This window comes from Trachurus japonicus, chromosome 4 (assembly GCF_045865225.1).
Source record: "Trachurus japonicus isolate A0001 chromosome 4, Traja_1.0".
Taxonomy (NCBI): Eukaryota; Metazoa; Chordata; class Actinopteri; order Carangiformes; family Carangidae; genus Trachurus; species Trachurus japonicus.
This window is the reverse complement of record NC_140910.1, coordinates 18,197,659-18,215,867: the sequence shown is the minus strand read 5'-3', so window position 1 is coordinate 18,215,867 and position 18,209 is coordinate 18,197,659. Positions and strand designations below refer to the sequence as shown.

Genomic DNA, 18,209 nt, shown 5'->3' with positions numbered 1-18,209 from the left:
TCAAAACAACACACAGCCCACACAGCATTATGTGTACCGGCTCTGACATAAAGTGCATTTTTGCACCGAGTCATTTCCTTCAACGCCAAATGGTAAACAGTGCAATTTCCAGCTACCCTGCTGAGAGCTGTCACTCTGCCTCAACTGGATTTTATATTAAAATGCTTCATAAATTAGCGTTACCGGAGGCGTGAACCGCACAGGAGCTGACTGTGGGCTTCAGCAGCCGTAGACCTTATTTAGAGCAAATACGTATCATACTTGGACATATTATATGTAATATATTTCTACAACCGCAACCAAGTGTAACATCGACCCCTTGTTAGGCCCATGGACAAGTTTCCACTCCCACACAGCATTAAAGCCAACATCTTACAAGATTTCTGTCGTGCTGGGCTCCTTAATGGTGCAAGGACTATAGTGCTCATTCAATGATTTACTAAGTGGACAATGCTGTGAACCAGTGTCATTTTGAACCTTTATTAGTGTTACAACCACACAGAGGAACATTTACAATGCAGTTTTCCTACCTGAGTTTCTCATCTTTGAATCACATGGAAAGATTTGGCTTCTCTAACACATATGGTGAAATGAGCTTCTCTCTACTCTGCAGCGACTGAAGAAAAGCAGAACAAAAAAGCAAACAAATCCCCTAGAAAACAAATTCCACCAATTCGCCTTTCAAGGTGCTCGGGACTTTTTCTTATAACCTGAGTCAAAAGTGTATTTTGTCCATAGCAAAATAATTAAACCTGTTTTTTCTCAAATAGTACCAAAAACAGAAAACATTAAAAAGCAACTGTCATTTGACAAAAAATCTCACATTTATTTTATTTGTTAAACAAGTGTTGAACTTTACATCAGTCTTAAGTGATGAGCCCCTTGGTAACATGTTTACATAAAAAACATGAGCTACAGTACAGCATGTATACCAGTGCTGGAAAATATTCACACATTTCCCACTAATTTTTTGGAAAGATTTTAATATGTAAAATGTTCAAACGCACGCGGAAGAACTACATTTATGATAGAAACTTTATTGTCAAAAGTTGATTTCATTTCAATTGCGCTTGCCCATCACTTAAAAAGATCTATTTCATTCAGAATTACACAAAAAAACTGTGCAATGCATAAATCACTTTAACTGGGTTTTTGCATTCCCATTCTACTAAAGTAATGCCGAATGAACATATTGCGACGGGCGGCATCAAACTCATGGAACTCATTAAGCAAAAAACACTGTTCACAAGTGGAAAAAGTGATAATGCATCTTTGTAATTTGTTGAATCCTCCTTTCTTTTCATAAGCCATTACGTTCAAACATACTACCATGAATGAAGTGTTGGAACCATAAACACACTGTATAACATATGTGCAACTTCTACACAATAGTCTCTCAAACGTAAAATTTTGCAATTAAAAGGTTTCTTCATATTTACGGTTTCCCATGAATTTTTATTTTACACTAGCAATACAACAAAATATATATTTTAGCCATTTTCCTTGACAACAGTTCAATGTACAGTTGAGAAAATATAAGGCCAGGGGCTTGATTGCTAGTGGTTATACAATCCAAACTTCATGGTGATGGAGAGAACGACTCTGGGACCTTGGGTTCCTTCTCTGACAGTCTGATCAGGAACATTTTACAAACGTTGTCCATGTCCTGGTCCAGGGCTGTTGTTTTGTTTGCAATAACAGAAAAAACAACAAAAAAAAACAAAATAAAAAAACAGGCTTCGACGAGGATGTTTGGGAGTGTATGTACAACCTTTAGACCGGGGGAAAGATTGCTGATTCAATGTAGCCGGTAATTATTCTTTCTTTTTTTTTGTCTTTTTAATTTTTTTTTTATTATTTTCGTACCTTAAATTTTTCAATTATTCAACAGCAGCAGCACATTTAAATACATAGTTGGCTTGTCTCTTAAAATTGAAATTTGACTCTGCATTTTATGTACAGTCTCATTAAAACTCTGCACTGCCATCGCTGTGCACCAAGTCTGTTGGTCTGCAGGGAAGGTAGGAAAAGTGGCATGTCTGGGGTAAGGGGAGATGGTGATGCAGATGGGGGAGGGGGAGGTCTGTAAATGGCTAGTGTGTGTGTGACGGGGCTTCCAGGCTCACTTTGAACGTAAAACAAACTCTTCCTCGCCCTTCCCTTCCCTCGTGTGTGTCCTCCAAGAGGAAAGGGCTGCAAGAAAGGGCAGGAAGAGTTTTGGGGGCGATTTAAATACATTTATAGGCTTGTCACTAACTGCATCTGTCCTTCCCGTACATCGCCCTCAGGGATGCAGCCCTCTTTAGTAATAGGAATAATGTAGCCATCACTGCCCCCTCGGCCTATCTGGTAATAGGCTTGGAGCTGTTGGCCGCCCCCTAAGTTAGGCATGCTCTTGTAGTAAACGTCCTCATTCTCGCTCCTCTTGGAAGGGGACAGGTCCTCCACCACATCGGGGCTGCTCTCTGGGAATGGCGAGTCTCTAAGATTAGGCATACTAGTGTACAAGGAGTCTCTGTTTGGGGACTGCAGACTGTCGTCGGGGTTGGTGGGTGTCAGCTGGCTGACAAAGGTATCGACTCCCCCATCGGTCCTCACCTTCTTCGGGGGGGCGTACAGAAGTGAGTGAGTCCGCTGGGGGATGAGCGGCGCCTCCAGCTCCTGCTGATGGTGCAGCTCCAGGCCCACAGTGTCGCCCATGTGCACCAAAGACGAAGCATCGGCCACGATGGCGTCGTCTTCGCTGCTGCTGCCGCCTATCACCGTCACCTTGGGCGGAGCCCGCTCCACGTGGTGGTGATGGTGGTACTGCGGGGGCTGCTGGTGGTGGGGCGGGTGATGTAAACTGGAGTGCTGCTGCTGTTGCTGTTGGTGGCTTTTGTTACAGGCACGCAGGTTGTTGTGAACTAGCTCGGAGATGATCATTTTCTCGAAGGCAGCATCGTCCAGACTGAGGCCGCAGTCTACTACCTGCACACTGTCGCCAAAGTCCCCATTGCGGAGCGAGTAGCTATTATTAAAGTTACCATTTAGCGGTAGAGTATCCATTGCACTCGTATCCCTCACCGCCATGTTCAGTGAGTGCCCTGGAAAGAGAGGAACATGTGAGGGGATTTCACATTAGTCAACACCAATAACCATCAACGGAGCAAAGGTTTAATGCTGTTTAGGATGCAGTTTCACATAGAGGACTCAAGTCAGATTAAGCCATGCCATAAGTCCATTAGTTAGGCACAATCCTTAACATACAATATACAGGCATGCATTATCTGCAATGGGAAACCATTTTACTTTCTAACATATACATTTTTACTTTCCCTTTTAAGGATTGCTTAAAAATAAGCAAAACTGTGCTTTTTCGTCTGCCACAAAGGTGACAAAGCAATGAAAAAGATCCCAAACAACATTAAGAAAACAAACTGGAACAGTAATCACCATCACAACACACCGGGCAAAAGTAGATGTCCACATGTATGAAGCCACAAACGGGCAAGCTACAACACTCAGGTTTTCTAGCAACTAATAGGTTGAATGTGCCAAGGGGAAAGAAAAGGACAGAGATGGGAAAAGATTACATAGACAGAAAAGGGAAAGTAGTCATGTATCAACATGGGACAGCCATCGTTGTTCTCACTACAAGGGGAGCCCACAAGCAGCACTCCACCATCACCACACACAGCAGGTGAAAAGACTCACTTTAGACAACTCACATCATGTCTGTCTGCTCAGGCTATCTGGTCTAAGAGCAGCTGATGTACAAAAGAAAGTAAAATGATTTATTGTAACATGAAGAAGAATCACTCAAAAGAACAACAAAACACAAAGTAAAAGTCTTAAGTGCAACTTAGCAAGAGCAAGGGTTCAACAAATCAAACAAACAAGCATTAAACCGCTTTTACTTTTAGGAATTAAATGTCAACTGCTATTTTTCTGTGCATATATATATTTTTTTATTTTATTTTATTTTTTCATGTCTTTGTTTGCGCGGGTACACTTTCTGTCCGTTAGTTGGCAGCTTGTGTACCCAAAGCTGGCAAAGGTCAAAGCTTGCCCGCAGCCCAGCACTTGGCATCCGTCACAGTGACAGTTCCCAGCGAGACCCCGGTCACTAGCAGAACAGCTCAAGAATAACACAGCCGCTGCAGAGGTCGGACACGGTCATGTTAGGAATTTCTCAAAGCATGGAGGTCATGGAAAACAAGAGGCAAAAGGATAAATATTAGCTACGCTGTGATTGAGAGCGGAGATAAAGGAAAAATGTGCCTCGCTATGGCAGCCATGCCTCCGTGTAGAACAACAGATGTTAAAATTAAGAGGAAGACAAATGTGATATTTCACAGGAACATTTGTCCTTGTCCAAATGAAAACGGGAGGGGGTAGTGATTGTGATTGTAGCAAGGGGTGTTAAAAGTGCAGATTTTTTCAGAACTTATTGGAAAATGGAGGACAAAGTTATTAAGAAAAGAAGAGAGTAAAGGAAAATTAAACAGCTGCTGCCATGACATCCATGTGTTTACGCCTGCTAGGAGGCAATTTAGCATCCAGACAGGTGTTGTGTGGAAAGGTGTGAGAGGGATCTGGCTGGACACTGAGACTGCCGAATGCCACAGGAGGACAGACAATTTAGGAGAAAAGCAAAAGTAAGTAAAACTATAACAAAATAAAGGAAAAAAACAATAAATAAATAAAATGCTCCTTTCTTCCAGGAAAAGGAAAACAACATATTTTTGGTCTATAAAAATGACAAATTATTAAGCAAGAGAGAGAGAGAAGCAGAGTATTGGGCATTTGCGATGAAGCTGTCAGATCTTAAAGATGACTTCCAATCACTTCCAATTTCTTTTTCTTTCTTTCTTTTTTTTTGTTTTTTGTCCAATGAGAGCAGAATTTTGGGAGCTAAATAACTTTGTGAACCACTTGCTCACTGAGTGTGTGTTAATGGCCTAAAGTAAACCAGTGATTGTGCCAGGGGGGGGGATTTGGTTGTTTTTAATAAGCATGCTGAAAAAAATTTACATTTGATAGGCAAAGTTAAGTTTTACTCCCATACTTGTCTCTCTGTAGGTCACTATAGAGGGAAGCACAGGGGAGAAGCACAAAACATGACAAAAGATGCCATTTCAGTTTCAAAATAGAACAGCACATATAATCACAGCACAGTCTTTACAGCGTGATATATGCTTAAATGCTATATACAACTGAGATATAGTCTTTATGGGTTTCAGCTATTAAGAAAAAAATCTATACATAGACAGCTTAATGCAAAAATTGCATTAACTAGATCTGCATTAAGCAACATAGATTTTACTTGTTTTACATGTTTTTAAGAGGAAAGCTCCCTGTGAAAGTAATGAATCTACTGATAATTCAGGAGCATAAATCTTAATAATCATGCAGTCTATACAACGGCTTCAGGTCTGCACCACTGTTTACATTATCTCACTGCAGAATGTGCAGTATCTCTTCCCCATCTTAATCATTATGTCCCGTCCAGAGTTTGGAGAAGAGAAACATGAGAACGCAGCGGCCGGATCGAAACGAACCACAAAAATCTTGCGTCCTACATGAAAACATGTGCGTGTGTTTTTGCGCACAGGCGCACACACACGTAATGTGTATCGTCTATGTGCGGCGCGCACACAATAAGTACTGTATCAAGTATTTGGGAGACAATGATTCAGATGGAAAGGCGATATTGCAGAACATCCTGCTTTTCATTTGGCCTGCCATATGTTCAGCCGAAGAGACAAAAGAGAGAGAGGAAGAAAGGAGGCAGAGAAAGACAAGAGAGAGAGAAATAAAGAGAGAGAGAGAGAGAGACAGAGAGAGACAGAGAGAGACAGAGAGAGCCTGAATGCATGGTGAAAGTATTAAGTAAGCACACCTGGCGAGTTAAACACTGGAGCCGTGGGGGTGTTACATACGACTGTCTCAGCCAGTAAGGTGTTATACGGGTTGTTAGTGCCTTGTGGTCGAAGAAGAGGATTTGTTAGTAGATAATTCCCAGTCATTCCTGGAGTGGCAAGAAAGAAGAGAAGCAGATAAGTTTGGCGTAAGCAGCCAACAGAGATTCAGAGTTTCATGAAGAAGAGAAATGGACATCTTTTTTTACGGTGTGTGGTTTCATCCAGGGTATCTTGCAAAACATCTAAAACTGAGGGCGTTTATTTTAAAGTTAAAGAAACAAAACAAACCAACTCCTTCTGCAAATGCCAAAAAACGGCCTCCTCACATTTAATAAGTGTACGCAGCAGTTTTCTTTTCTTTCAGGCTCATTTGTTACAGTATGTGTGTTGCTGGTCATTCAGAGCCCACTACTTTCATACATAACTTTTCAAACCCCTGTGCTCATTATTACATCTTGTCATCTGTGCTTTTCAGAAGTCATATCAACTTATTATTGTGGGGAAATATCATTTCTCAAAAATAGTACCAGGCTTTCCTGCGATTGTGCTAAGGTTGTTTTTCCTCATTGAACTAGGTCCAACTGTAAAATCTCCCCCATGACAAAGAGCAAAATCCTTCCAAGTTTTGAAATCAAAATCTTTATTTAGACTCATATCTGGCAATTTTCTCTCTAAAGCTCATCTTCGTTTCAGTCCCCCCCCCCCTCCCCCAGTTTGTGGTGTGTTTTAAGGATTTCCACTGCCATTTATCAGCTGTGTTAAATGCCATCTGTCATATTGGGAAGTCTCCAGGGATGATTTTAATGACAGGGAAGTGCTTCCAGGAGATAGAGCCCTCCTTTAGTGCGCGGACTCTCCAGGGTAACTAGGCTATTACACCCCGGAGTGATCAATATCCAACCTTTACATTAACATCTCCAGGAAATGGTCCTGGAGGAAACAAAAGTCGTACTTCTAGATTGTTACTGATCTGAAACTGAGTCAAAATGTGCTTCAAAGCCCAAGGTGTTTTTTTCCTTGTGCAAAGTAACAGCAAGAAAGAGAGGGAAGGCAAAGAGCAGCAGCGACAGGAGTCAGACGAGAGGAGCGGAGGGAGTCAAATTAAACTACTTCGGTGTAAAACCTCTATTCCCTTGCATGCTTGGAAAGCCATTTTAGAGGCTGCAGAAAGCCTACCAACACACCAGGCACTCTAGGTCAGCCAGAGTTTAACATCATCTTCTCATCATCATATTTGTGCTCAAGCTAAATAATAAATGACAGTTTTTTTCCCCCCTTCCTCCCTCATAAACCCCCCGTAAAGTAACAGAGGTCACCTTATGTGCCAGGCAACAAATGGCCTCTTTTTGCGTGTTAAGATTTCCCTGATATAAAACTTTATTTTTCCCCCTGTTTTTATTTTTGTCTGTGTTTCCCCTGAGCCCGGGTATGAACTCTGGACAGCCAGCACTTAAATAAAAAAACGTTCTTCAAGCCTTGCCCCACTTTAAGAGTGACGTTACCGGCCAGAATGACAGCGCACAGGGTATTTGAGGATGGATTTTTGTAATCCTTCACTGGCAGGAACAGGGGAGACTAAACTAAAGGCCTAGATCTTTTTTTTTTAACTGCACTGCTCTGTCTTTTCAAGCTGAAGGCATTTATTATGATTACCAGAGAAGGATCCTGCACGGTGGTGTGAGATCATTGGAACTTGAAGGAGATATTTTTAGCTGGATGATGAAATGTGTGCATAGGTGTGCATGTGGAGAGAAATGAGGTGTGAACTGACCTTGGTTAAGGGTGGAGGTGCTGTTGATGTCACCTGAGATAAAGGAGGACTCAGATTGCTTTCTTACGGTGTCATTCCACATTCTCCTGATACGACTCTGTCAGGTCAACAAGGGACAGTCATTAGGACTTTAAGCAGGCCCGCTCACCTTTAAGATCAACTTTCATTTATTTTCAGTCTTCATACCACTGACTATATCACTCCTCACAGGCCTACCATTATGCACTGAGGCAAGAGCAGCACTTACGCTACCTTCTTCTGTACATGTCTTTCAAAACTTACTTCATTAAACTTTTGATCGACTTGAGCTCCAGTCGTGAGTACCTTGAATACAACTGGAGTTTTTTTTATTTTTTTATTTTTTTTAAATGTGATGGTTGACGTGCCTCTTTAAGCACAGAACATCTGCTGGTGTTGTCTAATAAGGCCTATTAACCTTTAATAATAACAGGAACAAAGCAAATATGTTTCCTTGCAATTTTGGCTTTCCCCGCAGGAAAATGTGCTTGCACACACAGCTCTTTAAACAGTGCAGTGCTAATTTCCATGCACATGACGTTAGTGAGAAAAAAGATAAAAAAGCAAGTGCTATAGGGGCAGAACAGAAGAAAGGTACTCATGCAGTACAACAGATGCTGCTTGTAAATTGTAGCATTAGTTTCGTGTCTCTTGATCTACCTCTGAAGCTAAAACACATGATGCACAACTTCTTTTTTATGCAAAACCTACATACTCATGATTAAAGTACACTCTCATGAACAACTGTCACAATCACAACAATATAAATGAGCTGTATTATAGTGTGTGTGTGTGTGTGAGTGTGTGCGTACAGCGTGTTCTTCAGTCGCTGAGTCTCTGACTGTGTGAAGCTGCTGGTCTACCTGTGTACCAGAGGAGTAGCGAGCGCTGGTTCGTGTGGTGGAGGTCTTTGCAGAACCGTGGGAGCTCTCAGTTGGCAGCCCTCCGCAGCAGTACGTGTGGCGGAAGCACTTGCTGTACTCTTTGCGGACCTGCGTGAGCAAATACCCGCGTGTTTACATACAATGTTGACTTTACATATGACTTAACCAAGATCTTGAAGCAAGCCGTGTTTGTTCTTTATATCAGCGCGCGGTGCTGCTTGGTGAATCCTGCATGCCGATGTGAAGGTTCAGCCTTGGCTGCTTGAATCCAGAAGCCTTTAACCTTGAAAGAGAAACCGCCTCGTTTTTGAGCACCGTGGATAGCAAGAAACTTACTTTTTTCTGGAGGAGGCAATGGAAGATGAATATAAACATCCCTTGGAAAGTGTTGAATATGGTGAAGAGGTATGCCATGACAATAGAGGCCTCGTTGATAAAGAAGAGACCGAAGGACCATGTCAGACCCAGCAGACACAGCAGGGCAAAGGCTCCCATGACCCAGGATCTAAAGAACGGCAAGAAACAAACACAAGCAGAAGACAAACCCAGCATGAGAGGCGTTCAGTAACAGAATAATGACACTAAACCTATGGCAAATCACACAAACAGATAAGAAGGAAGAAAAACCCTGATCTGGATTTCTGTAAATAACTTCATATGTTAGAACATCACAATCAGAGAGCACAGCTTGATTCAAAATAAGCTAAAAATCAGTTAATACTATAACACACCAAATATTATCTAGTGAGTGTGTTAGAACTGGAGAACCAGGCATACGAGAAGGAAAAAGAGAGATTCCCTGCTTTGTGTGTGAAGGTCCTGTGGAGCCTTCAGACACCAGCAGTGGTCACAGTTCAAAGACTCAAACACACAACAGCAACAAAAACAACAACACCAACAACAACAACAACAACCACGCCACTGGATTTCAAGATGATGGACGTGGTGAAAGTGAACAGTCACATGGAAACTGGATGAGGAGCTTTGAAGCTGCAGTTTGGGAGAGGATGAACCGGCCAGAGAAAGAAAAAGAAAGGAGGAAATAAAAAAGAAAGAAAGAATAAAACAAGGAGAGAGAATAAACTACAAGCTGAAGAGGAGGCTTCTGGGCAACGTGTGCTTACTTGATAAACCGTTTATTATCTTCATAGCTAGAGAGCATGATAAGCAGGAAGAGAGAAACACAATTAGATCAGAGCGCAGAACAGCGTGGGTTAGTTTGAGTGAGATATCTTCAACTTTGATCCAAGGGAGATGACGGGGGGTAATGAAATTAAGGGTCTAACGAGAAAGTTGTATGTTTTTTCTATTTATTTTTTTCTATTAATGATTCAATTACAAGATTCTGTATAAAGCATTTGGTCAGTGCACATTGTCTGTGGTGCAATTTGCATGTTATGCTGTTGTGGGTGCGTGGGTGGTGTTGTGTGGATAAAATTATCTGAGGTGTATAGCGAAAGCTTACCCAGGCAAATCGGTATTATAGTAGCCGTCACAAACGCGATAATTACTGGTGTGGATGGCAGAACAGAGAGAGGAGGAGAATGATAGGAGAAGAGAAAGGAGAGGGTGCGCGTTAACTTTGCCTTCACATGCAACATGCAATGACACTGGTGCTAAACTGAGCTCAGACCAAACTTTGGCACGCAAAACACAGAGAAAGAGACCACAGAGAAACAGCTATTAATACACAATGTAGTTCTGCAGCATAAACAAGCCTAAGAAGAAATCATTATGAACAACCGAGTGCAAATGGCACACCAGTGTGAGAGTGCCATGTTGGGTCAATGTGTTCTGTTGTGGTTTCCTTGATAAAGGAGTCGTCCATCTCAAATAAACCAAGGAATCTAAATAAGCCCCTTTCTGACTGTTCCTTACTGATTGCAGTTTCACCACAGAGCTGTAATGTTGCACACATTCATTAAGGAAAAATGAAAAATAACAAACACTGGGTAAAAATAGCAGCAAGTCTGCCTCTACACCAAGTCGAGGAAGTGGAAATATAATGGTTGCAAAGTGAGATGGGGCTATGTCTCTGTGAGAAACAAAAACATATGACCCCAGAATGGAAGAGGTCCTGAAATTCAGCTTGCAGTAAACTCCAATAAATATTGTTTTCACATAAGTTCAAGAAGAAAAAAAACCCAAAACAAAACAATTAGTGCTTCGGAAAACTTTTCTTCCCGAAGCAAAACACATCATAAATGTTGAGGCAACTCAGAAAGCTAAACCAGAGGGCAGGGGGGGATGGTGGAGAGGGGTGGTGGTCGGGTGGTTGTGTAGGGAATTTTCTTTTCTGGGACTAGGAGCTGGGATCTATAAAAAAAAAAAAGGTTTGACATGTTCCAGCGGCAAACACACATGGTAGCTGTTCCACTGTACCCCACCCTACCAGGGCCAACAGTGCATAGTTAAGTTGCAGCCTTCAGAATGATGTGTGTCATTGCAGTGCAGTTCTGTGGCTAGTTGCTTGGAGCAAAACAACAAAGGACAAAAAGACGTCTGTGATGAGTGCATGTAGTCATCATGATGGCAAATCAGGCCAAAAAGTCTCACTCTAATCTCTATTACATTTGAAATATCTCGAGTCAGAAATAATGAAACCTTCTGTTAAATGTTCCATTTGTTCTGAAACCATTCAAAAACCAGCACCCCTCCCCCGAAAAAAAGACATATATTTCAATGTTTTAATCATTCTCACGCTACAGAAACTTGGCTTGGAGGTGGGAGACGTAATGCATTTTCTTAATTTTTTTTTTTTTTAATCATTACCTCATGAGTAAAAGAGCCCAAGTCTTCCTGGGGGTGGTGGCAGAATAGCTGCAGTGTTATATTGCTGATAAGCGAGAGAATGTGGGAGTTGAGCTTGTGATGCTTTACTTACTTTATATTCTCCAGTCGGCTCGAGTCTGGTTTCAGGGTGGTGGAGTGCTTCACCATTTTGTACATTGTGATGACCAGGAAGATGAGATTGAGCTGTCAAAACAGAGTAATGGCGGTGTTAATCCATGAAGATATACGAGTGAAGATATAGCAGACAGAAGAAAAAAAAAACTGTTAATTTGTCTATAAAATATATTAAAAGAGGAGAGCCTTCAAATCTCCGCATGTCCACAGACTAATCCAATAAACATCTATCGTTCCAGCCAGGCTCAGACTGGCCGACTGGCGCCAAATTTAGTGTCATTCTATATCAATAAGAGCATGGAAATGCATTAAAATCCATCACAGTTAAAAAAAAAAAAAAGGAAAGAAACAGCCACACAGCAGCAGTCTGGCAAAGGCAGAAGGGAATGAAAGTAGCAGGAGAAATAAGAGACCCTCTTGTTGTACAAAACAACTGCATATCATTTTATGCACATAGTGAAATATTATAAGGTATAGCCAGCTACAGAAGACTGGAGGGAACATGGTATATTTTGTTCAATTCTTGTGTGCGGACAGATGAAAAGAGAAAAGAAAGGGAGAGAGGGAGAGAGAGAGAGAGAGGGAGAGAGAGAGAGAGAGAGAGAGAGAGAGAGCGCTTGCTTTCTTGTTTTAATGTATTAAATCTTAAGGGAGCCAGTGGCACATATCAGGTTGAGACAAGGATACTATGTGCTGTGTTTCTGGGCGCATTTATTCGGTACCTTAAAAATCAATACCGTGATTTAGAGACACAAAGGCTGGATGGGCCAGCAAGGAGCCGCTCCAAATAATTTACTTCAAAAACATTTATTCTGGGGCAAACTAGTCCCTGACACAGCATGTACATGCACTCACAGCAGACGAAGCAGACTGTGTTTGCACCGCAAGCCAGGCATGTATAAATAATGTCAGGGAATATCTGAGAAAGAAAAATTGAAATGTGTGCCTCCAATAGTGCATATCAAAAGAATCAGACAAATATGAAAATACAGCCGACAAATATATGTAAGCTACTGTATCTGCGCGTGTGTGCGAGTACCTACAAAGAAACACATTTGCAATGACAAAAGCTTTTTAAAAAATAAAAAATAATTTCTTTCCAGGTGAGCCTCGCAAACAGTGTGTTTCAGTGTTATCATACTGGTGAAAAGGAAAATCGAGACGCATTGCCAATATGAAGGCATGAAATAAATGAATGACCTTTGTGAGCTGGACTCAGACCATGGCCATTCACTCTTGAACAGAAATTATCCGTGTTCTGGTGCACACTGCTATCAAAAGACTGCCTGTGATCAATACATCACCCCTCCACATGCAATCAACTCATGGAGCCACTCACAATAACCCAGGCAGTAAAAGAGAGGGACGACTAGAGGGAAAAAAAATAAAAGAAAGACAGAAATGAAAAGAAAAACCCAGAATCGTGAACCTTCTTTTATATCACAGACAGCACTGAAACTATGTTTTGTTTCGCAGCTATCAGCCATTATTTCTATCAGCCGGCTGCATGAGTCAGACAGTGGTGTGGAGGGGGGAGCGAGGCAGGGAAGGAGGGAGGGAAGGTGGGGAGGAGGGGGCAGGAGGGCGAGGACTTTTTGAAAAACCCTTTCACACAGCCTGGAGTGGTGACATGGATCCAATGAGACAGAGGAGAGGGACACAGTGCTTTAAAGTAACCTAGCAGCACGGCACATGTTCCTACCCCCACCGACATGCTTTCGCAGCCCTTCCCGGGGGGATCCCCATCGCAAGAGCCGAGCTGCCTTCCCTCCATCCTTCACTCTGTCTCTCTGTCTCTGAATCATCACTGCAAGCCATGCAGAAGCACCTCGCCACACTGGGACCGAGGAGAAAGCTTTTTCTGAAGTGGACTGTGTGTGTACACACTGAACTCCGAATGAACTGCTGGGGATAAAATATTAAAGGTGCAGATGGAGCTGTCCTGATGATAAGAACTGCTTGCGACATGTCATGATCCAAGAGGCCTTGTGTTGAAGCTATCTCAAGCATACTAATGCCCCCCCCCCCCCCAAACCACTCATTACTTCCATGTTCGCCTTTCATGGAGCTAATACCCCCTGCGCCCAGAGACAGAGCAACCTCCGCCTCAGAACAAGGATCTAAATGCCTTCCCCCAGCTTTAGTTTTCAGTCACTGTTTAGGACCTGCTTAAGCTAAGAGTAGAAAGAAAAAAAAGACACAAAAGGATGAGAAAAAAGCATGACCACCCTAGGTCACAACTAGTGTTACTTGACGCACACATGGCCGGGGTGCCAAGAATCCAGACATGAGCCAAAGCAGCAACGTTTTCTCTCCCTTTTTTAAATTTTTTTTTTCCTTGCTTGTGTGCCTTTTCTCCTTCTCTCTCTCTCTCCCTCATTGACAAGGACAAAGCCAATTTGTAGAGAAACCAGGGTCACGGATGGTGTAGACAAACCTTGCTCCTGCCTGCTCCCCTGAGATGCTCCTTTCCACAGTACTTTGTCTTTTTGAGTCAATTGTTGCACAGAATCAGAGGAGCAGTGCATAAAGTCCTGAGCCAGTGCTGCACAAAAACACCTCATTCCTGTCACACATTAGCTCTGCTACAATACATTAGCTCCTCACAGGGTCATGATTCTATCTCTGCGGTCATCACCACCGGGATCCTGATCATCATTTCCACCGCAGACGCATTTTTCATGTAAATCGTTATGGAAGCAACACACAATTGGAAAACAATGAGGGTCCAATTTAGGGAGAGGAAACTAACTCCTGTGTGCCTGACAAAGCATTTGCTGAGACAAGGCGATATGTGTGTTTGGTTTAATACAGTGTTAGCTTTTCCTAAATTATAAGCTCACACATTCAAAGCGGTTGCGGAGGAGAAGAAAAAAAAATCTGTGAAAACAAACAAAAAAAACAACAAAAAAAAACAACTAAAGCATTTACTCAGACATTTCAGTTCAATGGAGAGACATCAGGTTTTCTGTGCACTTCCTCCTCCATTTTTAAATGCTACATGGAGTAGCACTGTCCCTCTTTGAGGGAACTGTGAAATGCAGTCCAGTGAGGAGATTCGTCTTTTATTTATTTTGTTACCACACAGACAAAGGGCTGTATTATATCTTTACTTTGAAAGCTCCTAGTGTGGCTTCCAGTTGTGTGCAGAGACTCACTGGAATTTGACATGGGTGCCCCTCTCTCTCCAGTATATTTTCAGTGTCAGTTTGATGTTCAACAGAGGTCACTGCATCTGTAGATACAGTACTTGCCATTATGCTGGATAATGAACACGGTACTGAACAAATACCACCCATCCTCCCTGCACAGCAGCAAGACAAGTGTGCAGAGCTTCCCTTTCCCATGGTGGTGCACATGAGGGCAAAGCAATACATGGTGTGGTGGAGTGGATATATCTGAGCGATACCACCTGCTATTTCGTTCTCTTCTTTTTTTGCACATGGAGGTAAGACTCCCTAAGGTCTCATTCTTCTGAGCTTCTCTGATGGAGCAGGAGATAATAATGTCATGACCAGTAAATAATTGCATGCCTCAATAGGACATATGTCAATATGATATGGTATATGTCCTTCACCCCTGACGGTCCTTGACCAAACAGAGAGGTGCCTTTGCCTTTTCTTCTTTTTCCCAACACCGTCATCTGCTATTTACTACAGGCAGGCCAACAAAAGGAGGCAGGTGCAGGGGGGTAAGAAAAAAGGAGCTGTAAAATCTCACGGTGCCATCTTACTCTATGTATGTGCTGTAAAACTGAGCTCTGAGGCCATTTTTAATCTTTATTTTTCTCCCCACTATATCATAAATAGTAAACCTGAAGGCCATTTGGCAGCATCTGCAGTGTGAGACTTCACGGGAGTTGTGTAAATGCATTAAAAAAAAAGTATACTATCAAATCCTGATCCTTGTCAGCCGGTGAGAAGCAGAGAGAATTGAAGGATGCCGCTAAATCTGTCTTTGCTGCAAAATTAACCTGTCATCACAGAGGAAAAAAAATCTTGCTGACTTTCCCCCCTTCAGTTCAACCATCTCACTTCCGTTATCTGCAGCATCTCGTTCACCCTCTCAGTCCCTTCCTCGCTCTGTCAGTCTCAGTATTCAAAGAAAAAAATATATAAAAAAGCAGCTTACCATGATGATAAAGGTGACAGGTCCTATAAAACTCCATATGAAATGATTATCCACACTTAGCCAGCACCTATGACAGAGAAACACACACTTCAGACTGGAGCAGCATACAAAACAATACCAGTGTTGTTTTCAAGGTCCTGCGGCTGAAATTATTCAAAAGAAATTCATTTTTGAGAGACACTGAATGAGTAATTTCGACTAAATATTTAACAAATGCTCCTTTCATTGGCTGAACATTAATACAGATGTACAAAACAGAGGCAAGACCCCAAGTAGCCCCTCTTGATAGCTGGGTCTTAGCTGAGATATGGCCATTAATCTGAGTAAAAGGCTTTTTCTGCACAGTGCTCTTTAAGGGAGCATTTACAAACAAGAGGTCACTGGAGGGTCTTTGAGCAGAAAGGCATTAATGTAGCCGTGGCCCCTCCTGAAACCACAGTGTTGAGTCTGTCAGCCACTTTCAAATGACATAAAAAATTGAACAGCTGCCCATCCCTGGCAAAAGGAGCTCAAATGTTTTGGTGCCGTCTCCAGGGATGCACACAAGGTGCTGGCAGAAACGATGAGTAGATTACTTTCCAAAAGCTGCCACATACAGACACAGCAGGTAAGCTCACACAGTGCAGCATCCAGCAGGTCTGCTCTGCATTTCCAAGGATTTGTTCAGAAAGCTGCACTTACGCTTTGTCGGTCCCGTAGCTCCCGTAGTCGATGGCTGCCGAAACGCCGACCACGATGGCGGGGAAGAGGTAACCAGACACGTAGTAGTACTTTTTCCGTGAGTATTCGCTCTCAAAGACCTCCACGAGCATGAGGTACAGCTGTACCCCCTCAAGACACATCCAGGAGAAGGAAGCCAGGAAGAAGAAATGAAGGATCCCCGCAATGATGGCACATTCAATCTGAGTCAGAACAAAAGCCCCGTTGAGAAAATCAAATAAATATGCATCCGAGGTAAAACAGCAATATGCAATATGATCATTTATTCAAAGAATTAATAAATAAATAAAACTGTGATTATATGGCGCTACAAAAATGATTTAAACATGACAAGCAGTGTCTCTATAGTATTTCTTTATTGAAAATTGTATATCATATATCCTGTCTTTTATTAAAACCTCCTGAAAAGACGCTGCTGCCTCACCCGTTCGGCGCAACACATACCAGTGAAACTGATGAAAAACGGTAATGAATATTCATTCACCACATGGGCTCTGACTATGCACAGCTTTAGTCCTCCATCAGCACGGCAGAAATTTAAATGCCATTTGTGTTTTAAGGTTGGAGTTAGTAGATTTAATCACATAGCGCGGCACTGGAAGCTCTGATCCCCACCTGTACACAGAATTTATTTTTTTTGTGCTTCTAGAAACTAAAGCGAGAACGAAGGTGAGAGAAGGAAAAACTGTGACGGTTGCAGGCTCAACCATGGTAACTGTGCCTTTAAGTGATAGAGGAAAAAAGACCTGTCAAGTGGAAGACATGGCCCCTTAGTAATCTATATTAATGGTGCTGTCCCACTCATGTTGTGTCAGGGACAAGCAGGGAAGGTTAGAAACAAACAATGCTTAAAAACTCATCAATTTCACTCTGAAAGGGTCTTTTGTCTCATTTTTGGGGGAAGAGGGCAGATAGAGTGAGAGGGGAATGAATCAAAACCAAATCAATAGGGTGCAATCGTTTCAGCTTACCCTGGGTTCCGTCATATCGATACCAATTAGGAATATTAACTCTGCGATGAAGAGATTAATGCACAGGTTCTTGTGGATGGTGTTGCGATCGCTCTGCAGACCCCGGAAGAAGCAGAAGGTGAAGATGCTGATGCTGAGGCAGACGAGGGACACCACGATGCCAACACGGGTGATGACAGTTAGAAGTAGCTCATGGACTCTGCCATTAACCTTTGAGGGGCAAAGGACAGAAAGCCAAATGAAAAACAATTAGACTGTGCAGATGAAATATTTATTTATCTCTACAGCTATACCATATCTATATACTCAGCTACCTTCTTAGATGGGCTCGTAATCAGAGAACAAAACTCAGTGAGGACTGAAGCTGCTTGTGGAACTAAGTTTGAGTAACTGAGTTGAAAAGGAAACTTAAAGGTGAATAGGAAACAATAGAGGTGACATACGGAGATTTCACGGTGCGCCATGAGGATGGCAAAGTTGGTGAGATGACTGCAGGAGCAGGTGGTGTGTGTTTTATTAGAATCCAGGAGTTTGCAGCCTTGGGTGGACCAGTAGCCCATCATACTCCTCTCAGAGTAATTCCAGAAGGAGCAATTGGAGTTGAAGTAGTGCTCCATCTGCAGATAACAAGAGATATGGTTAAGTGTCCAAATAATTGACTGCCTGAAATTGAAGTACATGTAGAACACAGAGGCCATTTACCCCCTACTCATACAAAGTATTTTTTCCACACTGATATGGATGAGGATTTTTCACTTCACAGCTCTCATGAAGCAATTCATATGTTGTATCTCATTTGGCACATGCTTGCCAAATCAACCGAAGCATGGTCGTGTATACGAGGCCTTAATAACAGAGAAGCGTAATTGTTTGACGGCATGTCTTGGAATTGCACAATTTC

The 18,209-nt window shown here is 42.3% G+C and overlaps 1 protein-coding gene across 34 annotated transcripts in view; it reads right to left on the bottom strand.

Moving 5' to 3' along the window:
- Window positions 1-464: 464 nt before the first annotated feature.
- The window catches only part of adgrl2a (adhesion G protein-coupled receptor L2a), a 197,003-nt gene continuing 179,258 nt past the window's right edge, over window positions 465-18,209 (bottom strand). For 7 of the 34 annotated variants that reach the window (XM_085774490.1, XM_085774489.1, XM_085774480.1 and 4 more), the window contains 10 exons: window positions 17,752-17,925; window positions 17,309-17,518; window positions 16,299-16,519; window positions 15,618-15,684; window positions 11,464-11,555; window positions 8,916-9,084; window positions 8,559-8,687; window positions 7,678-7,774; window positions 5,885-6,013; window positions 465-3,086 (listed from right to left, as the gene is read on the bottom strand). In XM_085774490.1, the coding sequence (XP_085630616.1) occupies window positions 2,239-3,086; window positions 5,885-6,013; window positions 7,678-7,774; window positions 8,559-8,687; window positions 8,916-9,084; window positions 11,464-11,555; window positions 15,618-15,684; window positions 16,299-16,519; window positions 17,309-17,518; window positions 17,752-17,925 (2,136 nt within the window). In that variant the 3' untranslated portion in view covers window positions 465-2,238. Of the gene's footprint in view, window positions 3,087-3,696; window positions 3,750-5,016; window positions 5,069-5,884; window positions 6,014-7,677; window positions 7,775-8,507; window positions 8,688-8,915; window positions 9,085-10,044; window positions 10,090-11,463; window positions 11,556-15,617; window positions 15,685-16,298; window positions 16,520-17,308; window positions 17,519-17,751; window positions 17,926-18,209 lie in introns of all 34 variants that reach the window. The other 27 variants (XM_085774475.1, XM_085774481.1, XM_085774484.1 and 24 more) reach the window with 14 other exon arrangements.